Genomic DNA, 20,497 nt, shown 5'->3' with positions numbered 1-20,497 from the left:
AGCACATTAGGCTGGACTGGTGTTCGGTGGAAATTGGGCGTCAACAGCGAGAGCTGCTCCTTTTAGCTGGTCACTCAGGGCTATTAATAGAACGCTGCTTCCCCACAAGAGCACGACAGTCCCGCCGTCAAAAGGAGAGCAATCTGACATGGAATCCCCCCCCCCATGCAATCACGGGTGTGGAATCTCAGACGCGGGAAAGGAGGCTCCTGATCAGAGGTGGTCTCGCCCCCCCCCCCCCAATCACAGAACACTAGGAAGCCAATATTTTTTGCCCCCCCCTTCCTGTCAACACTTTGCTTTTTCTGCCTGCACATAAGCATGTTAGTCTGACGGATAAAATTTAGTTTAATAATAATTTTAATGTGTAATTATTCTTATTATGTATTATATACAGAACTTTTTTTTCCTCTTCATGACTTTTCATATCTGGGCCCCTTTGGGATGATGGGACCCTAGACAGCTGCCAGGATCCAGCCCAGCCGCACCCCCCATGTCCATTACTGGCATTTAAATGCGGAATGAGTCACATTCCCTCGCTTCATCCATTAAAAAAATATTTTAAAATATATATTTTTTTAAATGGCTTGTTCAGAATTCAGAAATCAGTGGCCAAGTTTAAAACATCAGCACTTTCAAATGAACCAGACACTTACATTTTTAATTATGCTGGTATCAACACCACCCCCCCTACCATCTTCCCTTCACTGGTCTCCCCGTCATGAGTTGCAGGCATACAAAGAAAATGAATGTGCTCACAATGCAGCCGTTCGAGAAACAGCAGGGCTACCCAGCCAGTCACCCGGGCGACTAAAGGTCACTCAGGTCACCCAAAGTGATGCCAGGGCGCATCAGGGGGCAGACTGGCAATGAATCAGGCGGGCAGAGGTCACGCCAGAGTCGAGTCACCAGGAGGGCGACCCGGCAGAACCGGGATCAGACGGGGACCAGATGAGATCAGACGCGATGTCAGGATTGGCAGCTCTCCCCTTATTGGACCCGGTTCACACTCCGGTCGCCTGCATACGGGTCAGGCGGAACATGGCACAGGTGGCGTGGATGGAGACCTTCACATGGCAGACAGTGTGTTGGGAGGAGAACAAAGGCATGTGGTCATACGTGTCGACACGCATGACGTAAATTTCAATCGCGCGTCTGATCACATGTTCAGCTTCCAGGACATTGCAAGGTTTCTCCAGCCTCTTCGTCACCAACGCCTGCCCACCCCCCCTACAACCGCACTCCTGGTTCTCCGAATCTCATGTTCAGGCGGCCGTGTGAAACCTGTCTGGGTGCAAACCCTGCTAGCAGACAAACCCTACCACCCCTCCTGCAGGCTTCTCAGAAAGCACTTAACGTCGTTCTAAAGAAAGAAATTAGGACCACCATTTCTAAAAGAGCCGTCACATACTTCAACGGCAGAGACATCCATTATATTTTTTTCTCAGGGTAAAATAAGAGGTTACGGTAAAAGAATTCCATGTAATCATTTGGGACTTTCCAGTCGAGGGGGGGGAAGAAAGAAAAAATAAAAGGCGAGATATGACTGATTACCCATTAAACAGCAAGGAATGAGCAACATGGAAAACACACAAAAACTCACAAGGTCCTGAGGCAGGGTGGGGGGGCTCCTTGTCAGTCACGTATATTTAAATCCAGGACACCTAGAGTCTGCTGGAAATTTCCTTCAAAGTTCAGGGGAGACCCTAGACGCCTTCTGGGAAAATGTATTCGAGTTTAAGAACAAAACCGAAATAAACCTCCAAAACACCCCCCCCCCCCCCACCCCCAACGCTCTGGACAGCCATGCAATTTAGAGATCCAATTTGCCAGAGGATTCGTGATAAACACCACGACTCCAAGGGCCCATAAAGTCTACAAAGAGGAAAGAGTACAGCTTCTAGAAAGGTCGGTGACCCCGGTCTCGGTCTGCCATTACAGGTCTGAACAGGAGGAAAATCAATGCTAGCTTTGCGACAGGTGAGGGGAAGTAACCGAACAGGAAATACCACTTTGTATAGGAACAACGTCTATATATGTTTGGGAGCTACAGTCCGGTCCTGAGCTGCTGTGGCGTGACGTTAAAGCTCAAATTGAATTCAACAGGCGGACAAGCTGGTCCAGTTAAAAGCAAATCACCCCAAAACCACAATCACATTTATTCAGCAAGTATGTTCACACACAGGGAATCTTTCTCTGGTCCTCAGTGGCTCTCATACATACAATAGATATACACACTGTTATGGCAAAACAATGGTCACATGCCGTTCTATTGAAAAACTCTTAAATCCCACCGACCCCCCCCCCCCCAAAAAAAAAAAAAAAATTGTGCCTGAGCCGTCCAACTGGAAAACCATTTGGTATGTTTACACAAAGCGGAGATTGGCAAAACCTGAGTGGTAGAGCCCCCCTCCAGAGAAGCTCTTCCCTTTTTCGCTGAAGCGGGTGAGTCAGGCTGAATGAATGTGTTTCATCACCTCTCCGGAAGGCGAAGTCCAGTAGCTATCAGCACGCAACAAGGCCCAGGAAGGCACAAGGGCCATCTAGGAGCAGTTCGCGTCCTGCAGTAGGCAGGAACTGCATCAATTCTCAGACACGAGTGGATTCTGGTTAGAGCAGTTGGCTGGGGGGGGTTGGGAAAAAGTTTTTCAGACAGCCACGGGGACTGGAGCATGAGTCGTCTCATTTTGTAAGATATTCCCAGAAATTATGGCCCTGCCTAGGACAGCGCCATCTAGAGTGGCGGAGGAGAAACGACACCAAGTTACAAAACTGTCGATCTGCTCCCCTCTCTGGCCTTCCCCTACAGCTGGGGGAAGGGGGGGGCTATGAGGGCCAAGCCCTCTCAAAACACCCCCTCCCCCACCACATTTTTGAGAGGGGAGACGACTAAACGAAAACAAGACCTAGAAAGGAATGTGCTGGCGGGCAGCTTCCGCAGTACCATTCAGTCCAGGGTCTCCGTCACCGTAATTAAAAATACACAGCAAATGAATCACCTTCATCCAGCAGAAAAGCACCAGCACCTTAATTAGGCCGCACTCTCCATCACAGATTTAAAACTCATTCTCAGTGCTGGAGAACACGACCCTCGGCCTAAGCCTTGGCGCACAGAGTCAAAGAAGAGTTGCAACCGCGCCGAAAACTCATTTACTGCATGGTTATAAATAACCGATACAGACAGGCAATACTGCAAGTAAAGCCAGCTAAATTTTATGGCTGCTTTACTAAGCTGGCAGTGATCTCCCAGTGTAGCTGAATACAATTAAATTCAACTGGGACGCACACACTCAAAGTCCAGGCATAATCTGGCAACCGCGGCAGTGGCACTCGCGCAGGTTGGATTGACCTTCGCTGATAGCTGTTGCCAGCACACTGTCCGCACGCGCTCACTCGCCACTGCGTACAGCCAGATGAAATCCCAGACCAGGGTCAACACCTGTTAGTACCTCGTCAAAATCAAACTTCAAAAATCCACGAGGAAAAGAAAATACATAAAACAGGGGTGTACTGAGCTCTTACTATAAAACACAGGAGGGGTTAATCATTAGTACAATATAGCTAATATTTTTAAATGATCCCGACACGCAGCAGCCGCCCCTTTCCAGGATTAATAACATTTCCGCTTACGTTTTTTCAATGGATTCCGCTATCGAGTGTCGAGACTGGCCTCTATCGCAACATTTCGTCAAAAAACGCTCGCCTACAAAACACCCGACGCACTAAGGAGACAGGAAGGACCACGGGATTTGTCATTTTTCAGTCATTCCTCACAAAGACAGGCCACTTCCGAGACAAGCGTTCACCTTCCAGGGACGAAGATAAATAAATTTACTCTGCCCAAAAATCAAACATCCATCAACTTATATTTGCTCGTTTATCTGACACTTGTATCCAAATCCACTTACGGTACAGGGGAGGACTGCAGTTTATCTGTGCTCCCCATAATGTGAACCCACGATCCTTTGCGTCTTCAGCACGAGGCTCCGTTTGTTGAGCTACCGGAACTTAAAAGTTTCATTTGGATAAAGCAACTACGTCACTGCACCTTCAAAAAACACCTAAACTGCACTAGCAATTTGGTCCAACACTGGAATTCAATCATTCCTTGACATTTTAACACTGAATTTGATTGACACATTAGACAACTTAATTTTATTTCACCCCGCATGGGATTTTAAACAGAGTCATATTAATATCTGAAGTACTAAATGTCAGTCTGTTCAGCGCTTCACAAGCAAGTATGAAAAAATATCAAATAAAATATCACTGCTTGGTCAGATCTTCAGCTGAAGAATGTACTCAAGAGCAGGCGACCCAGTCATGTCCGAATGGAGACAATATGGACAAGCCTGTCCTAGGGTCAGAGATTTAACACTTGCCATTCGGCGTAGGGTGGGGGAGCCATGGGGGAAGGAGGAAGGAGATGGACCCACCAGGGTGGAGAGGGAAGAGGTGTTTTATTGTGAGGGTGACGCGACGACACAGGCGAGATCTGGCCCACGGGCTCGGCGGTGCCAACAGCTGTTCATTAGAAGGCGCGAGAATGAGTGTGATCTCACCTAAGGGCTCGGTCTCTGCCACAGCGCCTTCGTTAGCCGCGGTAATGAAGCTCGAGGAGCTGGTGAGTGGGCGACAGTGTGGGGATGCTTAGAGCCGGTAACTGACAGGCGGAGCCGAGACACTGGCGTGGCAGACCAGGAATCCGAACACGCATATATCATATGCATCACATTTATATAAGGCAGAGGACATACGAGATGGACATATGAGAAATTCTGACCCAGCGTTGATGTGACTGGGATTAAGGGCCTTTCTCTAGGTGAAATCACTCTGACAACCAGCCATTAAATTTCTATGGCCAAAACCGGAATCCCAACAATGTCCCTAACCCTAACCCCCACCCAGCCCTGACCTTAACCTTAAGGAAGCAAACAAAATACAAGACTTCTGGCATTTTTCGCTTTTTGATTGCAGTCACAGATTTTTATAAAACTGAATTTCCCCTTGTGGGAACCAAAGAATTGGTCCCCACAACATCAAAAGATCAGGTTTTCAATCACATTATAGGGACATTCGGTCCCCCTATGTAACTTATACATGATCCACACACATACACCAGCTTCTCTGGTGGCCCTTGTCTGACAGAGGTAGCCTCCCCCCCCCCCCCAAGTGGGCAATTTGAGCTATTGTTGGGAGCTGAAAGAGGAAGGAGAGGGATTTTAAAAAGATGGAACAGTAAGAATATGCTAATCAAACTCAGTGATAAAACTCACCGATCGGGGTGGGGGCGGGAGTGCTGTCTGTAAAATTCACCAGTCGGGAGGAGGGGGCTATTGCCGGCAGCCCGATCAGCCAAACTTTAGAAGCGTCAACATTCCCTCTTTGCCATAGCCCTGGGCTATGATAGGATAGCCAATGCTGTGCTCCGCCCCCGAGCCCAAGGTTAATCTTGAATTTTTGCATACATTCATTTAATTGTTTAGCAACATACATTCTGGAGAGAGATCAGTATCAGACCGTCCCTGAAGATATTGCGGGTTAAAGGTCTCGATCAAGGGCCCAGCTGAGCCAGACGCTACTGAGAACAGGAAGACCACATGTACGTGCGTGAGTGTGTATGTGTCTGTGTGTGTGTGTGTGTGTGTGTGTGTGTGTATATACATATATACTCACAGTCTTCCTGTTCCCACCCATACACAGCTAGCCCACCATCAAACCACATCACTCAGAGGTCACTAAACCAAAAGCACGTCTACCCAACACCACAGAGCGACATATCAAAATGGGCATTACACCCGGACAGCCACAATCGCCACTCTCACCCCGAAATAAGGTCATGGCATGGGGGTGGGAAGAGGCCGACCCACGGTGAGCTCTCAGCGGGGCTCGTGGGCCGAGATTCAGTCGAACTTGCGTCAAACTTGAGTAGAGGAGTAAACAGCAACTAGATATGAAGCAGAGACTCCGAATGCCTACGGCCAGTCTGCATTACTCTGCTTATCTAAGATAGCAGGCCGCTTCTGAAGAAGCAGATCAATGGGCTGCAAATATTTGAATGTTACAGGGATCGATATTCAATGAGACCACAAACCAAACCTCTGAGCTAAACACAGGTGAGACCCAATTGTCCTCACAACCTTCAGTGAAACAAGTTGTATAACTAAAACTTCTAATAAAAATAAATAAATAAAAATCCAGCAAGATGACTGCACTCCAGCAAATACGGAAGGCGGTGATTCACCCGCCATAACCTGTTTGTAAAGCAAATACCACTTTATTAATGAAATGTAGCACGACTGTATTAGTGGAAATTTACATAATAGTCCATGTTCCTGATGTACACTGCAGCTGCCCAACTTCCCACGCTTATGACCACAAACCAGGAAGCAGCAAAAAAAAGCTTTAAGACTAATAAATGTTTCGAAAGCCCGACGGCTGAGGAATTTACTGGGAACTGCATGGTAATTACCAGCAATGCTGCCTAAGAGGAAAGTCCATTTCTATTCATGGAAAAGGAATTCACCAACAACTGCACACGGCTGGACAGAGAGACCTGCTTTAAACACTCTCAGTCTGGGGCCAATCGACAAGACTGAAGAATCCAGCTCATCCATGACCAACGTCTGGATGATACCTCCACCAACCCGGCTCCATGCAACACTGCTTCCCCTTCGCAAGATCTGTACGGCAGCCATTACTTCAACATCATCACAAATTTTTTTTATAGGAATATAATCCCTACCGTAAGGCATTTCCCCTAACAGGGACTGTATGTGAGGAAACGGGCTGCTTGGGTGGGGGGGTTTTAACCAGATTCAGGAGGAGACAAGGCTGTACAGTGAGAGACACACAGGTCCAGGAACTAGGGGGTACGGATTGACAGCACAGATCAAGAGACCCAGGAAGCACATGAATGGACCCACTGTTTTCATGTTCAACACGAAGAAAAACAAACAGCAGACTTACTCACTAGAAAATTAGACATTTAAACATAGTCCCTTTTATCAGTTATGGCTTTTGAATTCAGGTGGTAACAGTTCTCATTAAATCGCGGACTCCAGTCACGTTGACGACCTAAAACCAAAAACTTCTTTCGATGGAAACCCACATTCCATTTAACCAATAAATCACATTTATTTTTTCTATTACATACAGTACGACAAAGGGATCGGGTCAATTTAGTTCCATCTTAAGAATCCAAGCTATATGCCGAAACGTGGAATTTGATCCAGAGCAACAGTGTGGAAAATATTCCGCCCCGCTTTTGTCAATATGACTCCATGTGATAACGAAAGCAAAGTGTCATTAAAACACGAACGATCGGCACAAAACAGCGATCTGGTTTTCTGCTTCCAGCGATTTTCACAGCCGATTGTAGTTGGGAATGCATACTGTAGTTTCTTTTTTACTTTCACATCGCAATACAATGTGTCAAATCGTTTTGATTTACTAGGAATTAAACAAACACATTTATTTCAAAACTGATGGGAGCGTCCTGATCACACGCCGGTACTCGAAATCCTTATTCCATATTATAGGAAACCAGCCTTTTCTCCTCTAAACATTTTCTCCGAATTGTCACAAATAGGGAGGGAATCGCATGGCGGATGGGGTGACTTGCATGAGATCCGACCTGTACACCTTTAAATACGGCGTACTGGGGGCTTGCGGTTGACAAACAAAGCTGGATCGGGGGTCCCTTTTGATCGCAACATTGTTACAGAAGCAGCCCAGCCGCGATCCGCCGTAGCTGCTCCTACTAGTTTCTCTGTAACCAGTTTGCGTTTTCCGCCCGCATATTGTTTTAATTCATGGCATTTTTTGAAAACTTCGGCAATGGATACAGCTGATCGCCACGATAAACCCGAAAAGGCACCCAAATCTCTCCCAGACACCTTCATGTCACCAATCGAAAAAAAAATGTATTTATATATAATCGAATATATAATCGAACTCACCTTGGAAACACTATTCGTGCGTGAACACTACTGTCGTCCTAGTTTTGTTGTTTTGTTGCCCAGAAAAAAAAATCAAAAAATGTAATCCTCCAGATACGAACAATGTGGATTGTGGGGAAAAAGTTCACATCTTTCTCCTGGCAGAGCGAAGCAGAAGACAACAGGAAACAAGGATTCCCGGGGAACGGGGCAGCTTAAAAAGCACTTGGCGAGTGAGAAAAGCAGACTGGCGCTGGGAACAAAACGCCGCGGAGACACGACGGGGACTTTCTCCACGCCCAGGTACCGGATCACATGATTCATTCAGGTGTGTTTCCTCTGAAACCCGCGACTTTACCGAGGCACACCTGTGAGAGCGGCTGACATCCGCCCGGAGTCACATCGGGAACAGGAAACGAAGGAGAAGAAGAAGAAGGAGAAAAAAACGACGATCCGAAAGGAGAGAATGGGGCTTCTCCTCCCCCTTACTCAGTACAAAAGGCTTTGCCCGGAGGAGATCGTTTTACACGGGCTGGGGAAAGAAGCAAAACATTTCTCAGGAAGCTAGATGGGGAGACAAATCCACGTCGCCGTTCACTCCCGTTTGCTTCCCAAAAAAATACAAATAAAAAGCCAACAATAATAATAAAAAACACCTTCTACAGACTACTGTCGTGATTCACGCACAATCCTCCTGGGTGTTTCGTGCACATCTTAAAATCAAACGATGTTTTTATCCCGTTTCTAATTACTGAAAGAGGCAGGCTGTGGGCGTTATTTTTCCCAGAAATCTGAATTACTAATACAGGGACTGTAGGAACACCTGGATTATGCACAGAAACTGCCCTGCTTGGATCCGCCGAGTGGATGGGGTCGGATTATACTCTATTAAAAATGCAATCGGCGTGTAATAGTGGCGCGGCGGACGCCTCTCTCGTGGTAGCGTGAAAGTCAACATGCACTATATGCAAGTAGTGGAAAATATAATGCGCGCAAAAATGGAGAGAATTACCATAATCGCACATTACTTAGCCTTCTGGAATTTACTATTGCAAAATCCTGTTACTTAATATATCAAATTAAATCGAACACACCCCTCGGATATGTCAGCGCGGTTAATATTACAAAACGAAATGTAGACGGGCTCCTCTGTACGTGTAGATACGTGTAGTTAGGCCATGTACGGTGTTTTTACATTCACAATTCCGGAATTTTCTCATTTTCTTCATGGTATTACTGACGTTTCCTTCTCATTAAAAATACGGTGTCCCTACCATTGTGGTTAACATGGATAAAGCACTATTGGTTTTCATTTAGCGTTGTTTTTTTCTACAGAATCTGTAGGTTCCACGTTTTTCACGTACGTGGAGTTTCAAACTTAGATCTCAGAGCTCATTTCTAATGAGAGAGGAACTAAATTAGTTGATCACAAAGGACAAAAGTCACGTTCAGACCCATGACGTTCACGTTCCAACCATGCGATTTGGCTCTTTCAAACTCCAGGTCCTAAATTAATATCATAGGCTGCCAAATATAAAGCTACACAATCGGCGTTTGGGGGATTATCCTGCACTGATAGAAAAAAGGAACCGGTTTGTTTGTTACTGTCACTGTACATTACAATTCTGTACATTCTAAGCTGAAGGTACAGCCCCATTGACAAGCAAAGGTACAAGGTGGTACCCTTTTTCTGAGATGGTGGGGAAATGACTCTTCGTGCAGTGCATTTGTGTTAGCCTATCGCATTTTTCTGGTAGGACACTCTAAAATCCGTAGTTACTTTTTATTTACAAAGAGCCAGAAACTGCACATCGATGTCTTTTACCCCAACTAGAGATGTGCAGAGGGGCCTTTTAAGTTAACAGCCTCTTTAAAGCCTCTTTAAATTAACAGCCTTTTAAGTTAACAGCCAATATTGCTAATTATGTTCCCTGGTAACCTAGCTGGACCTTGACTCCATGATCCTTCCAGGTCTGCTGATGCTCATCGTATGAAAAGCTGGCCCTATTCTGTGCATTGTATGGGCAGAGGGGGGAGGGGCCTGTCGTTAAAAAAAAAACTAACAAAAAAACATAGCTGACTTCTTGTTGATACTACCTCCCGGTCTCCCCAGCGTTGTTGCAATTTCCCATGTCCGTTTCCCATGTCGTGGGCACGTAGATACGGATCAGAGCGCAATAGGTTTGGCCTTCCACAGTCTTTCACACTGACTGATGGGACAGAGAAAGTGGGCCAGCTCACACCAATGGCTTCGCAAACGACAATGGACGGGTGGGAGGGGGGCAAGCAACCACAGAACCTGAACTGGCTAATAGGCAGAGAAACTCGTCCAAGGAAATAATTAAAGCAATTGTGTTGGTGCCACTGTAGCTGGGCTGCTGCTCCCAGCTATTATTGCGATCGCCATTGTGTCAACATTGGCGCAGATCAGCTGCAAATCACAAAGCGAACAGGTATGTGAAATTAATGGGAAAATATACGGCTGCCACTTTGCATTATGGGAAAAACAAATAGTAATTCCTATAAAGTGTTTACAATGTGGAGACGTCGTAAAGCATACAGTTTAAATGTATTACATCGAAAGATTGGTAATTGTTACCAATAGAATGCCATTTTAATGCAAATGCAAGACATTCTTTCTAGTGTATTTTTTTTGCTGACGAAGTTTGCTGGAAAGTTGGTAAGTCGAGTTCCGTATTAATCTGACAGGTGGTATGTGGTCACAGCGCCCTCTGCTGTTGAGAAATAAAACGCTGTACGAAAATTTGTGCGTTACTTTCGTGTATTTGGGGTGTCAGTGCCGAGGGTCAGTACGGGGAAAGCTCTCATATATGTCAAATGTGGCCTTTGAAGGTCAGTGATTTTAGTTTTTGGATTGTAGCATCACCATAAATTGATCTTCAAGGACACATCTTACCATCTCACAGTTTATTTAAATAATTTGTTTCAGGGCACCGATTCAGCTCTTTTAAAATGAAACTGGAGATCGTTTTGACATCCGTAACCATCTTATTTCTCTTCTACAAATAGGCTGACGGTTTCTTGGACGCAGCGCTTTAGGATGCGAGGCAGACACAAGGAAGCAGATACGCAAGCGCAAAATTATCAGGTGCGCAACAGGCACCGTGGAATGGGATGCTTTATTAATAGATCACAGAAGGAAAAAAAAAACGCGTTACTTACTGAAGCCGATTCTCTGCCGGTCGTTAATGAGATTTGTTGGCTCAAACATAGTCTCCCGTGATTAATTATTATTATTACTCTACTTATCACACCCCGCTAAATAAACTCAAAGAGAGCGGATCATGACTAATGTGAAAGGCGGAAAGGGAATCTGCGGTGAAATGATAGTTTAGGAGTGCGAAGGGCTGTTTCACTTCTCAGCCATCTGTGCCAGTCTGCAGTCACGCCATTGTACATTTGGTCATTGGGGGAGTAGCTGGTGTATTTATGACTGAAACTGGGAGGAGCCTTGCATGAGGTTTCCTGGAGAAAGACCACAGGCTTGTTTTGAGGTCCCGTTGTGTGGCGGATTTGTGGTCTGTTACTGACACCTGTGAGTCAAAGGTGGTTCACTGTGCTGCAGAGTGACACTTCTGACAGGCCAAAATCTCTGATCTTTGCTGCTCCAGCGCTTGGCAACCATGATGAATTCCAGCTTTTCACACAGCTCTTGTCCTCTGGGGTCTAATCGCAGTTTGTACAGCCAGTGGCCTCGCTGAGCTTCAGGCAGGAAGGGGGCGGGGCACAGTGCTACCAGTTGTCACCCAAACGTCTATGTCCTTGCGGTGTCTGGGACAGCGCTGACATGCTCGCATCCGCCCCCCGCCCCCGCACCCTTTAGCTAGCAATTAAACGGCCTGGTCAGTAATTACATAAGCCAGTCACACAGCAACATGCGACAAGTGGTCAGAAGTAATGGTGAAAGTGTAATGTTAAAAAAGCAGATGGAGTGAATGCAGACGACAAGCTGTCGTGGATGTAAACAGGTTATGCCAGGGCAAGTTAGCCCAGTGCAACGCCACGAGGGACGGACGCAGGCTCTCTGACATGTAAGCGAACATCTGCAGGGGGTTTCGATCATGCAATAAACAGCACAGCTCTTCAGGGCAGGATAAAAACACCCAGGCATTCGCCACCAGCCACGATCAGAGATCATGAAGGGCTCGGGGACAGGGCTGAGGGCTGAGGCATTATCCCCGCCGTCCAGCTTGAAACTGCGCCATCGCTGAGCCATCTGCCGCCCTTCTAGATTATTCCAGAGCTCAACGGCGCGCGACCCGATGGCAAGCTCCGGCTCCCCCTCGCCGCTAGTCCCGTGTCTCGGTAACGGTGACACCCGCCGGGGAGGCCCCATCACCTGGTGGTCAGTTTCAGCTCATAGCTGGTGGCCGACGCTGCAATTAAGCGCTTATTTTCCTTCTTCTTTTTTGAAGAGCATATGGGTGACTCTGCGGTAGGAGAAAAGGAAAACAGACAGGGGGGCGCGACAAATCGAAGAGCATGCTTCCGGAACACTCTCAGTCCGCAGGACACATCTTTGAGAAAAATTCTGTTGACTTAATGCATTTTGGAAATTTAATGGGAGTTATATGCTATATTACATGAGGACTGAGCGAGTTTTGACTCCCAGTACTGTAACATATGATGAGGAAGCCTGATCGCTGCTGCTCTCATTTCAGAAAACAACAAAAGATAGAGTGAATGACCTCTATCTGATCACTGAACGACTGAATCAGTAGCATCACGAGTGAGACTCTGGACCAAATTCTGGGCTGGCAAAGACATGATAGGTACTGACCAAACTCTGAAATGCTGGGATTAGCTTTAAAGTGACGCAACTCATGGAAAACTCTGGTTCTTCATGTAACCTTTCTACCACATATGTGCTGCAATAACCTAGTGAGAAATATCCCAGAATACGCCTGCAGGGTTATGTAGCACACAGTGGGCTGTCACTGTCTGAACTCCAAGGGGATTATTGTACAAACCCTGTGTAATCCATTCATTTGCATACCTGTAACCTGTGCTTGATTTATTGTAATTCTGCTAGCAGCTTAAACAGAGACACTTGCCAACCCTTCCTTGACACGAGAAAATCCTCTGCAGATTCGTCAGAGTCGCACTGCCTCCCAGTCCTGCCCTGGCAAATTCACACTGTCGAGGAAAGGCCCCATTTTAGGGCAAAGGGCTACCCTCAGTATCGAGGGGAACAATCTTAGCCGTGAAACCAAATCAAAGTTCATCTGTCTTCCAGGTGAAACTCCCAGCTGTCATCTCTGGGTTTACGACTTTGTGAATTTGATCTGAATGCATGTTCTTGCTGGACGTCTCCGGGTCGTCGCACCAAAGCGAAAGCGAATTCCATGAGTCGTTGCGAAAAAGCGAAATAAACAGATGCGATTCCCAGGACGCAGTAGCAAATCCTATAAGGCCGGAGTATTTCCCAGGTCGGGACATGGAATACACCCGACACTAGCTCACAAAAGGCCGTGACCAACTGGATTTTCCAGGGAATCCAACCAGCACAGAATGAGCATTACAATCTATAGCCAGGGTGATGTTTACTCATTTCCACCAGAAAGTTCCCTTATAACAGCACAGTCACCCACCTTAAGGTAAGTTATCTTATACATTTTGTAAACCCAATGATCCATAACCACGAGGTGCATGGGTACCATGGCTAATTCCGGGGGCTCGGCACTTTACAGGGCCCATTGAATACAAAAAACTATAAGTTTTATTTGGCAGGTGGGGCCCAAGGTGACATTTTGTCGGGGGGGCCCAGACTTTCTAGCTGAGCCCCTGAGTGTGACAGTGTCCCTGTAACTTGTCCTAGGAAACACAGGGCACATGGCCAGGGACACCCTGGACGGGGTGCCAGTCTGTGGCAGGAAATCACACTGCTGGAAATTTTGGGACACCTGTTCATCTAACCATGAGTTACTAGACTGTAGGAGGATCCAAAAGATGCCTACAAAATACGGAGAGAACATGCAGAATGCAGGGAGAATGTGCAAAATACAGGGAGAATGTGAAAAATACAGGGATAACGTGCAGAATACAGGGAGAATGTGAAAGATACAGGGATAACGTGCAGAATACAGGGAGAATGTGCAAAATACAGGGAGAATGTGAAAAATACATGGAAAATGTGAAAGATACAGGGATAACGTGCAAAATACAGGGAGAATGTGGAAAATACAGGGATAACGTGCAGAATGCAGGGAGAATGAAAAACACAGGGATAACGTGCAGAATGCAGGGAGAATGTGCAAAATACAGGGAGAATGAAAAATACAGGGATAACGTGCAGAATGCAGGGAGAATGTGCAAAATACAGGGAGAATGTGAAAAATACAGGGATAATGTGTAGAATGCAGGGAGAATGTGAAAAATACAGGGATAACGTGCAGAATGCAGGGAGAATGTGAAAAATACAGGGATAACGTGCAGAATGCAGGGAGAATGTGAAAAATACAGGGATAATTTGAAAATACTGGGATAACGTTGAAAATACAGGGAGAATAGGCAAAATACTGGGATAACGTTGAAAATACAGGGAGAATAGGCAAAATACATAGAGAACATGCAAAATACAGGGAGAATGTGAAAAATACAGGGATAACTTGCAGAATGCAGAGAGAATGTGAAAAATATAGGGATAACGTGCAGAATGCAGGGAGAATGTGAAAAATACAGGGATAACATGCAGAATGCAGGGAGAATGTGCAAAATACAGGGAGAATGTGAAAAATACAGGGATAACGTGCAGAATGCAGGGAGAATGTGAAAAATACAGGGAAAACGTGCAGAATGCAGGGAGAATGTGAAAAATACAGGGAGAATTTGAAAAATACTGGGATAACGTTGAAAATACTGGGAGAATAGGCAAAATACATAGAGAACATGCAAAATACAGGGAGAATGTGCAAAGTCCACACAAAACAGATTTCAGTGCTAACCACTAAACCACTATACCATTTTTTTCTGTAACAAAATTGTAAATTTGCAAAAATCTGCTGCTACATTGCTGATGCTCCTTGGAACAATGTACCTTCACCCCGACACATTCAACCACATTCAACCACCATGCAGCAAAACAAAAGGCTCCCTCATACAAAGGATAGGCCTTTTGGAAATTAATTTTTATTTCCTGTACCCTCTCAGAGCAGGGTGGAATTTATGTTGACCTTAATCAGATTTTGCAAAATTACAAATCATGAAGAAGACTGTTGCCTGCAGAACGAGCCTGCATTTGATCTTTTAACGGTATTTTGGAGGGGAATCATTGCATAGATGTTGTATCCCTTATCAATTAATAATTCATTTGGAAAACTTTCAGTTTTGTGATATAACCGTGCTCTGATAACAAGGAATTCAAAGAAAACCGGAGGGCTATTCTTTAATGGCAAATACTCATAATTCTGCACGACTTTGTTATATTTTTTGCAGAAGTTTTGCTTGTCGCTTACTGACAACACCGAGGGTTTTCAAAACTTTTGCTTGCTAATGTTGACGGCTAATTGTAATCGACTTTTAGAGCTACAAGGTATATAATCAATAGTTAATGGTATCAGGAACATTCACAGTCCCTCCAGTCATCATATGCAATATTAATAGTAATGATAATGGTTAGTCTGTCGATCATCTTCCGTACCAGAACAAAGCACAGGAACTTCTCATGCAAGGTCACACTAGTAAGTAAATGCTAATAGCACAAGAATCGTGTTACATTTCCCATGGTTTTACAATTTATACTTTCTCTGTACTACTTGAATGCATTGTCAGCATGCTTTGTTAAAAGCAATGTCTGCCGATCGCTGTAAGTCTGTATATCGCGTATAAAGCACTACGCTGAGGAAAAACTCGGAACCCAATATTTTATGTCCAGCAATAACATTTGGAGTCAATGATTTTTTGCGCCATCTAAGTGCAATCACTAACCCAGAATTGTATAGTAGGCCTGTAGTACTGAAGGAATACAAATTACAATTAAATTTATGACTACCATATCAATAAACCACAGGTACAAATTTATCAGTCCTTTTGGGTTCATTCAGCCTCATTCATTAATTGGATTACTTTAGACAAATACTACATATGTTGTGTATATATACATACACAAATATATATGTATTATATTTATCCATCTATTTTCCAAACCGCTTATCCTACTGGGTCGCGGGGGGTCCGGAGTCTATCCCGGAAGCAATGGGCATGAGGCAGGGAACAACCCAGGATGGGGGGCCAGCCCATCGCAGGGCACACTCACACATCAGTTACTCGCTCATGCACACCTATGGGCAATTTAGCAAGTCCAATTAGCCTCAGCATGTTTTTGGACTGTGGGGGGAAACTGGAGTACCCGGAGGAAACCCCACAACGACATGGGGAGAACATGCAAACTCCACACACATGTAACCCAGGCAGAGACTCGAACCCGGGTCCCAGAGGTGGGAAGCAACAGTGCTAACCACTGCACCACCATGCCGCCCCTCTATTTTATATATTATTAGATATTATTTTTTATTAAATTGTATTAACTGACTCTTTCAGATGTCTGTATACGCATATCATTGCAAAAAAGGGAAGTGAAAGAAAGTATATCTCAGAGAATATCATAATCTTGTTCAGTCATTGAACAAACTGGACGATGAATCACTCACTGAACAAAATGAACAATCAGTCATTGAACTAACTGGACGATGACTCTCTCACTGAACACACCGAAGTAAGAAAACAAACTGAACGACTCAGTGCGAATCATGGAGTTTGCGGTTCGTTCATGAAAGACTCACAATCAAGTTGATTTTGAAATATGGAGGCATTGATTTGAAAAGTCTTGCATTCCACACTTAAAAACCATAAAAGGCTGTGCTATTTTAACTGGGGAGGCACTATAGTGCTGACAGAATATAACACGCAGCACCGCTATCAGACTCAGACCCTGCTGAAAGACAAGGGCAACTCAGACTGAACAAATGCAGGACAGAGCAAACAGCAATGCTTTTTAACCACATGAGTTTCCTTTATTCATCATTCTTGGCGAATAATCGTACATGGATTTACTGCATAAACTGCACCGAAAGGCAGCGATAGGGCGACCTCACTGCGGCTGAGATGGCAGGCAGGTGAAGTTCTGTTTGCTCGCACTGTCCCAGTTTGTGACCATCGTCAGCATTTTGTCACTGCTTTTCCTGGTAAGGGTCACAGTGGCAGCATGTCAAGCAGCTCAATCCAGATGTCTCTAGTTCATTGTGTTGATTCCTTAGATGTTCCTAAGCTAGTCTGTCCTGCATCTTCCCCAGGTCCTCTGCCCAGTGGGGCATGCCTTCCGTATCTCCCTTGGGAAGCATCCAGATGGCGTCTTTATAAGATAGCCAACCAACTCAGCTAGCTAATCTTGATCCGAAGGAGCAGCTGCTCTATTTCGTGGTCTCTGCGGTTCTCTGATCTCCTCACCGTGTCACGGAGAGTCAGTCCAGCAACCCTGCAGAGAAACCTGCTTTTGGCTCTTTCTACTTGTGACCTGGTTCTTTCAGTCATTACCCACAGCTCTTGACCATAGGTGAGGATACGGGCAAAGACTGACTGGTGACTCGTGTTAGGACTTCCACACAGGTGTCCACAGAACTGGAGTCACTCAATCGAACTGCTTGTCGACCTTGCATTTCCCTTTGCCAACACTTACGAACAAGATCTCAAGGCACTAAAACTGCTTTGCTCTCCCTCCTTGCCTGAACAGAGCAGTTCACTCTTTTCCCAGGGAGTATCATCTTTGGATTTTGCAGTGCTAATCTCATTCTAGCTGAAACTCATCTTCTGGATCCCAGAGCTGAACAGAGACATTTGGAGGGAAAGGGCATTCAGGACTGAGAAGGTGGGCACTTCCAATCATTTGTGCAAAAGGGCCAGGTGCTCAGGCACCACCGACCCCCACCTCTCTGTACTCCCTGCTGGTTCTCCTTTGTAAAAATAAAGCCAACCTCCCTGGCTTCTCAGTCCAGAGGTACTTCATCTCCTTCCTGCAACAATGAGAGGCACGCCAACCACGTCAACTCAACAACACCCATTGCTTTCATCATCCCTTAATGGATTTTATCTACCCCTGCAAACTTTCCATTACGGCAGCCTCTGGCCACCATAGTGACTTAAACTGCAGTGATGGACTCTGACCCACCAGAGGTTTCCAACACTGACTCCTGATTAGTGGGCCTATCTAGTGTGTTAAAGAGCTCCTCAAAGTGTCTAGATAATAGCCACAGAGTTGGTCAGCAAGGTCACGGTTCTACCTTCTGAGGTGCTGAATGGATTGTCAAAATGTCAGGATCAGCCCCCCCCCCCCCCGCCTGGCCAGCAGCTCTTGCTGGTCACCCCTTAGCATTAGTATTTACTCCTATTATTTGAGTCCTTCGTGTTTATGATCCTCACCTGTGTCTTGTTGTTCTAAGCTCTATTTGATTGTAATTGGCCCACACCATTCCCTCATCTTAACCTTTTTTTCTGTGAATATGTGTGCCTGCTCTTGCCCTTTATTCATCAGTCGGTCATTGTGTGTCTTTAGCTGCTGCTTGCTGCTGTTTTTCCTGTGTTGCTCCCTGCCATAGTTTTGTCGTTTACCGGCTTTGTTTTTGATTCCTTCTGGCCTGTTTCTGTCCAGTTTTGTGATCCACAACATGGATCATCCGTCCTTCATCATGCAACATCCAAACATCAATCTGTAACACCAAAACATTTTTGAGGAGAGCTAATAGTCTGTCAACTTAGCCTTTCCAAAATCTACAAATGCTCAAGCTTTTGCCCCTGCCTGCCTTTGTGGCAGCCTCTCTGGGCCATCAATACCTTTCAGTCATCTCAGGACCCTAATCATGCAACCCTAATCTCCCTCTTCGACTTGACAGCTTCGCTTATCAAGGTTGCATTAATATGATCATGTTCTTATAAGCACCACTGATGTTCTGCAGTTGCTTTTGAGGATACCCTATATGGGGGAAACTATGGGACAAGGAACATTTTTCATTCGGCATTGCAGCGTGTCCATATGGAGGTGATTTATAATCAGCCTGTTTGTGCATTCAGAATGTATCTCGCGATCCCTCTTTCCTGCTTATGTAAGTGCAGAAAAATCTTAAAGGTGTTGTTAATGTGTTATTAGCTACGTATAGATTTTCTTGGTTGAGCCCACTTGGGATTGGACTCGATCCAAGGTGGCTCGTTAACTGAAATGATCATAACGCCCCAGCTTTAAACCCTCACACTTAATATTCGCAGTGCTGTGGGGGAGTAGCTAACTGTAATAAGCTGTCTTACAGTCTTCATTTTGACAACCAGCTTCCACAGCAGCCTTTTCTGTCCGAACTCAAGGCCAGACTCAGGTCCAGGCAAACCAAACAGCTGCTTGGGGCTTGATTGGCATGAAACAACAACCATAACATTAAAACCACTGACAGCTGAAATGAATGACATTATCTCGTTGCAATGTCACCTGTTAAGGGTGCCAATATGTATTAGACTAATGAACAGTCAGTTCTTGAAATTGATTTGTTGGAAGCAGGAAAAATTGAGAAGTTTAAGGATCTGAGCGACTTTGACAAGAGGCAAATTGTGATGGTGAGGATAACTGGGTCAAAGCATCTCCCAAACGACAGGTCTTGTGGAGTGTTCCCAGTTTGCATTGGTCAGTACCAACCAAAAGTGGTCCAAGGAAGGCCAACCGGTTAAACAGCAATGAGGTCATATATTCTTCTATTCATGCTAACTATTCTGTCCAGTGCTGCCAATAGGAAAAACAAAACATGACGCAGAAGGAAGAGAAAAAAACAGGCGTGCAATGGAAAAATTTAAGCAGAAACACTCAGAGTCGGCTCTAGCTATAGGCAGAAACGCGGCCGGCTCTAGCCATAGACAGAAACACGGCCAGCTCTAGCCATAGGCAGAAACGCGGCCGGCCCTAGCCATGGGCAGAAACGCGGCCGGCTCTAGCCATGGGCAGAAACGCGGCCGGCTCTAGCCATGGGCAGAAACGCGGCCGGCTCTAGCCATGGGCAGAAACGCGGCCGGCTCTAGCCATGGGCAGAAACGCGGCTGGCTCTAGCTATACGCAGAAACGCGGCCGGCTCTAGCCATGGGCAGAAACGCGGCCGGCTCTAGCCATGGGCAGAAACGGGGCCGGCTCTAGCCATGGGCAGAAACGCGGCCGGCTCTAGCCATGGGCAGAAACGCGGCCGGCTCTAGCCATGGGCAGAAACGCGGCCGGCTCTAGCCATGGGCAGAAACGCGGCCGGCTCTAGCCATGGGCAGAAACGCGGCCGGCTCTAGCTATGGGCAGAAACGCGGCCGGCTCTAGCTATGGGCAGAAACGCGGCCGGCTCTAGCTATGGGCAGAAACGCGGCCGGCTCTAGCTATGGGCAGAAACGCGGCCGGCTCTAGCTATATGCAGAAACGCGGCCGGCTCTAGCTATGGGCAGAAACGCGGCCGGCTCTAGCTATGGGCAGAAACGCGGCCGGCTCTAGCTATAGGCAGAAACGCGGCCGGCTCTAGCTATGGGCAGTA

General features: G+C 46.0%; 2 protein-coding genes across 3 annotated transcripts in view; both read right to left on the bottom strand.

Annotated features, from left to right (window-relative positions):
* LOC125745746 (plexin-B2-like) overlaps window positions 1-11,337 on the bottom strand; it is a 68,640-nt gene extending 57,303 nt beyond the window's left edge. The window contains exon 1 of one of the 2 annotated variants that reach the window (XM_049018943.1): window positions 11,124-11,337. In XM_049018943.1, coding sequence (XP_048874900.1) covers window positions 11,124-11,172 — 49 coding nt within the window. In that variant the 5' untranslated portion in view covers window positions 11,173-11,337. Of the gene's footprint in view, window positions 1-7,961; window positions 8,657-11,123 lie in introns of those variants that run through there. The other variant, XM_049019018.1, reaches the window with a different exon arrangement.
* A 159-nt stretch (window positions 11,338-11,496) lies between these two features.
* LOC125745912 (uncharacterized) lies at window positions 11,497-18,292 on the bottom strand. Its single transcript, XM_049019236.1, has 2 exons — window positions 14,512-18,292; window positions 11,497-14,471 (listed from the first exon to the last, which is right to left on the bottom strand). Exons 1-2 carry the CDS (start codon window positions 14,649-14,651, stop codon window positions 13,646-13,648), a joined length of 966 nt encoding a protein of 321 aa, XP_048875193.1. The 5' UTR covers window positions 14,652-18,292; the 3' UTR covers window positions 11,497-13,645.
* Window positions 18,293-20,497: the final 2,205 nt, after the last annotated feature.

This window comes from Brienomyrus brachyistius, chromosome 1 (assembly GCF_023856365.1).
Source record: "Brienomyrus brachyistius isolate T26 chromosome 1, BBRACH_0.4, whole genome shotgun sequence".
In the NCBI taxonomy this organism is placed as follows: Eukaryota; Metazoa; Chordata; class Actinopteri; order Osteoglossiformes; family Mormyridae; genus Brienomyrus; species Brienomyrus brachyistius.
This window is presented reverse-complemented; position numbering and strand designations above follow the sequence as displayed.

Bases quoted from the DNA above. Each gene is read 5' to 3' on its own strand.
- LOC125745912 (XM_049019236.1), bottom strand. From the start codon at position 14,651: ATGTTATCCCTGTATTTTTCACATTCTCCCTGCATTCTGCACGTTATC. The intron at 14,472-14,511 runs CTATTCTCCCTG...CCAGTATTTTGC, and splicing joins ATGTTCTCTATGTATTTTGC to CTATTCTCCCTGTATTTTCA.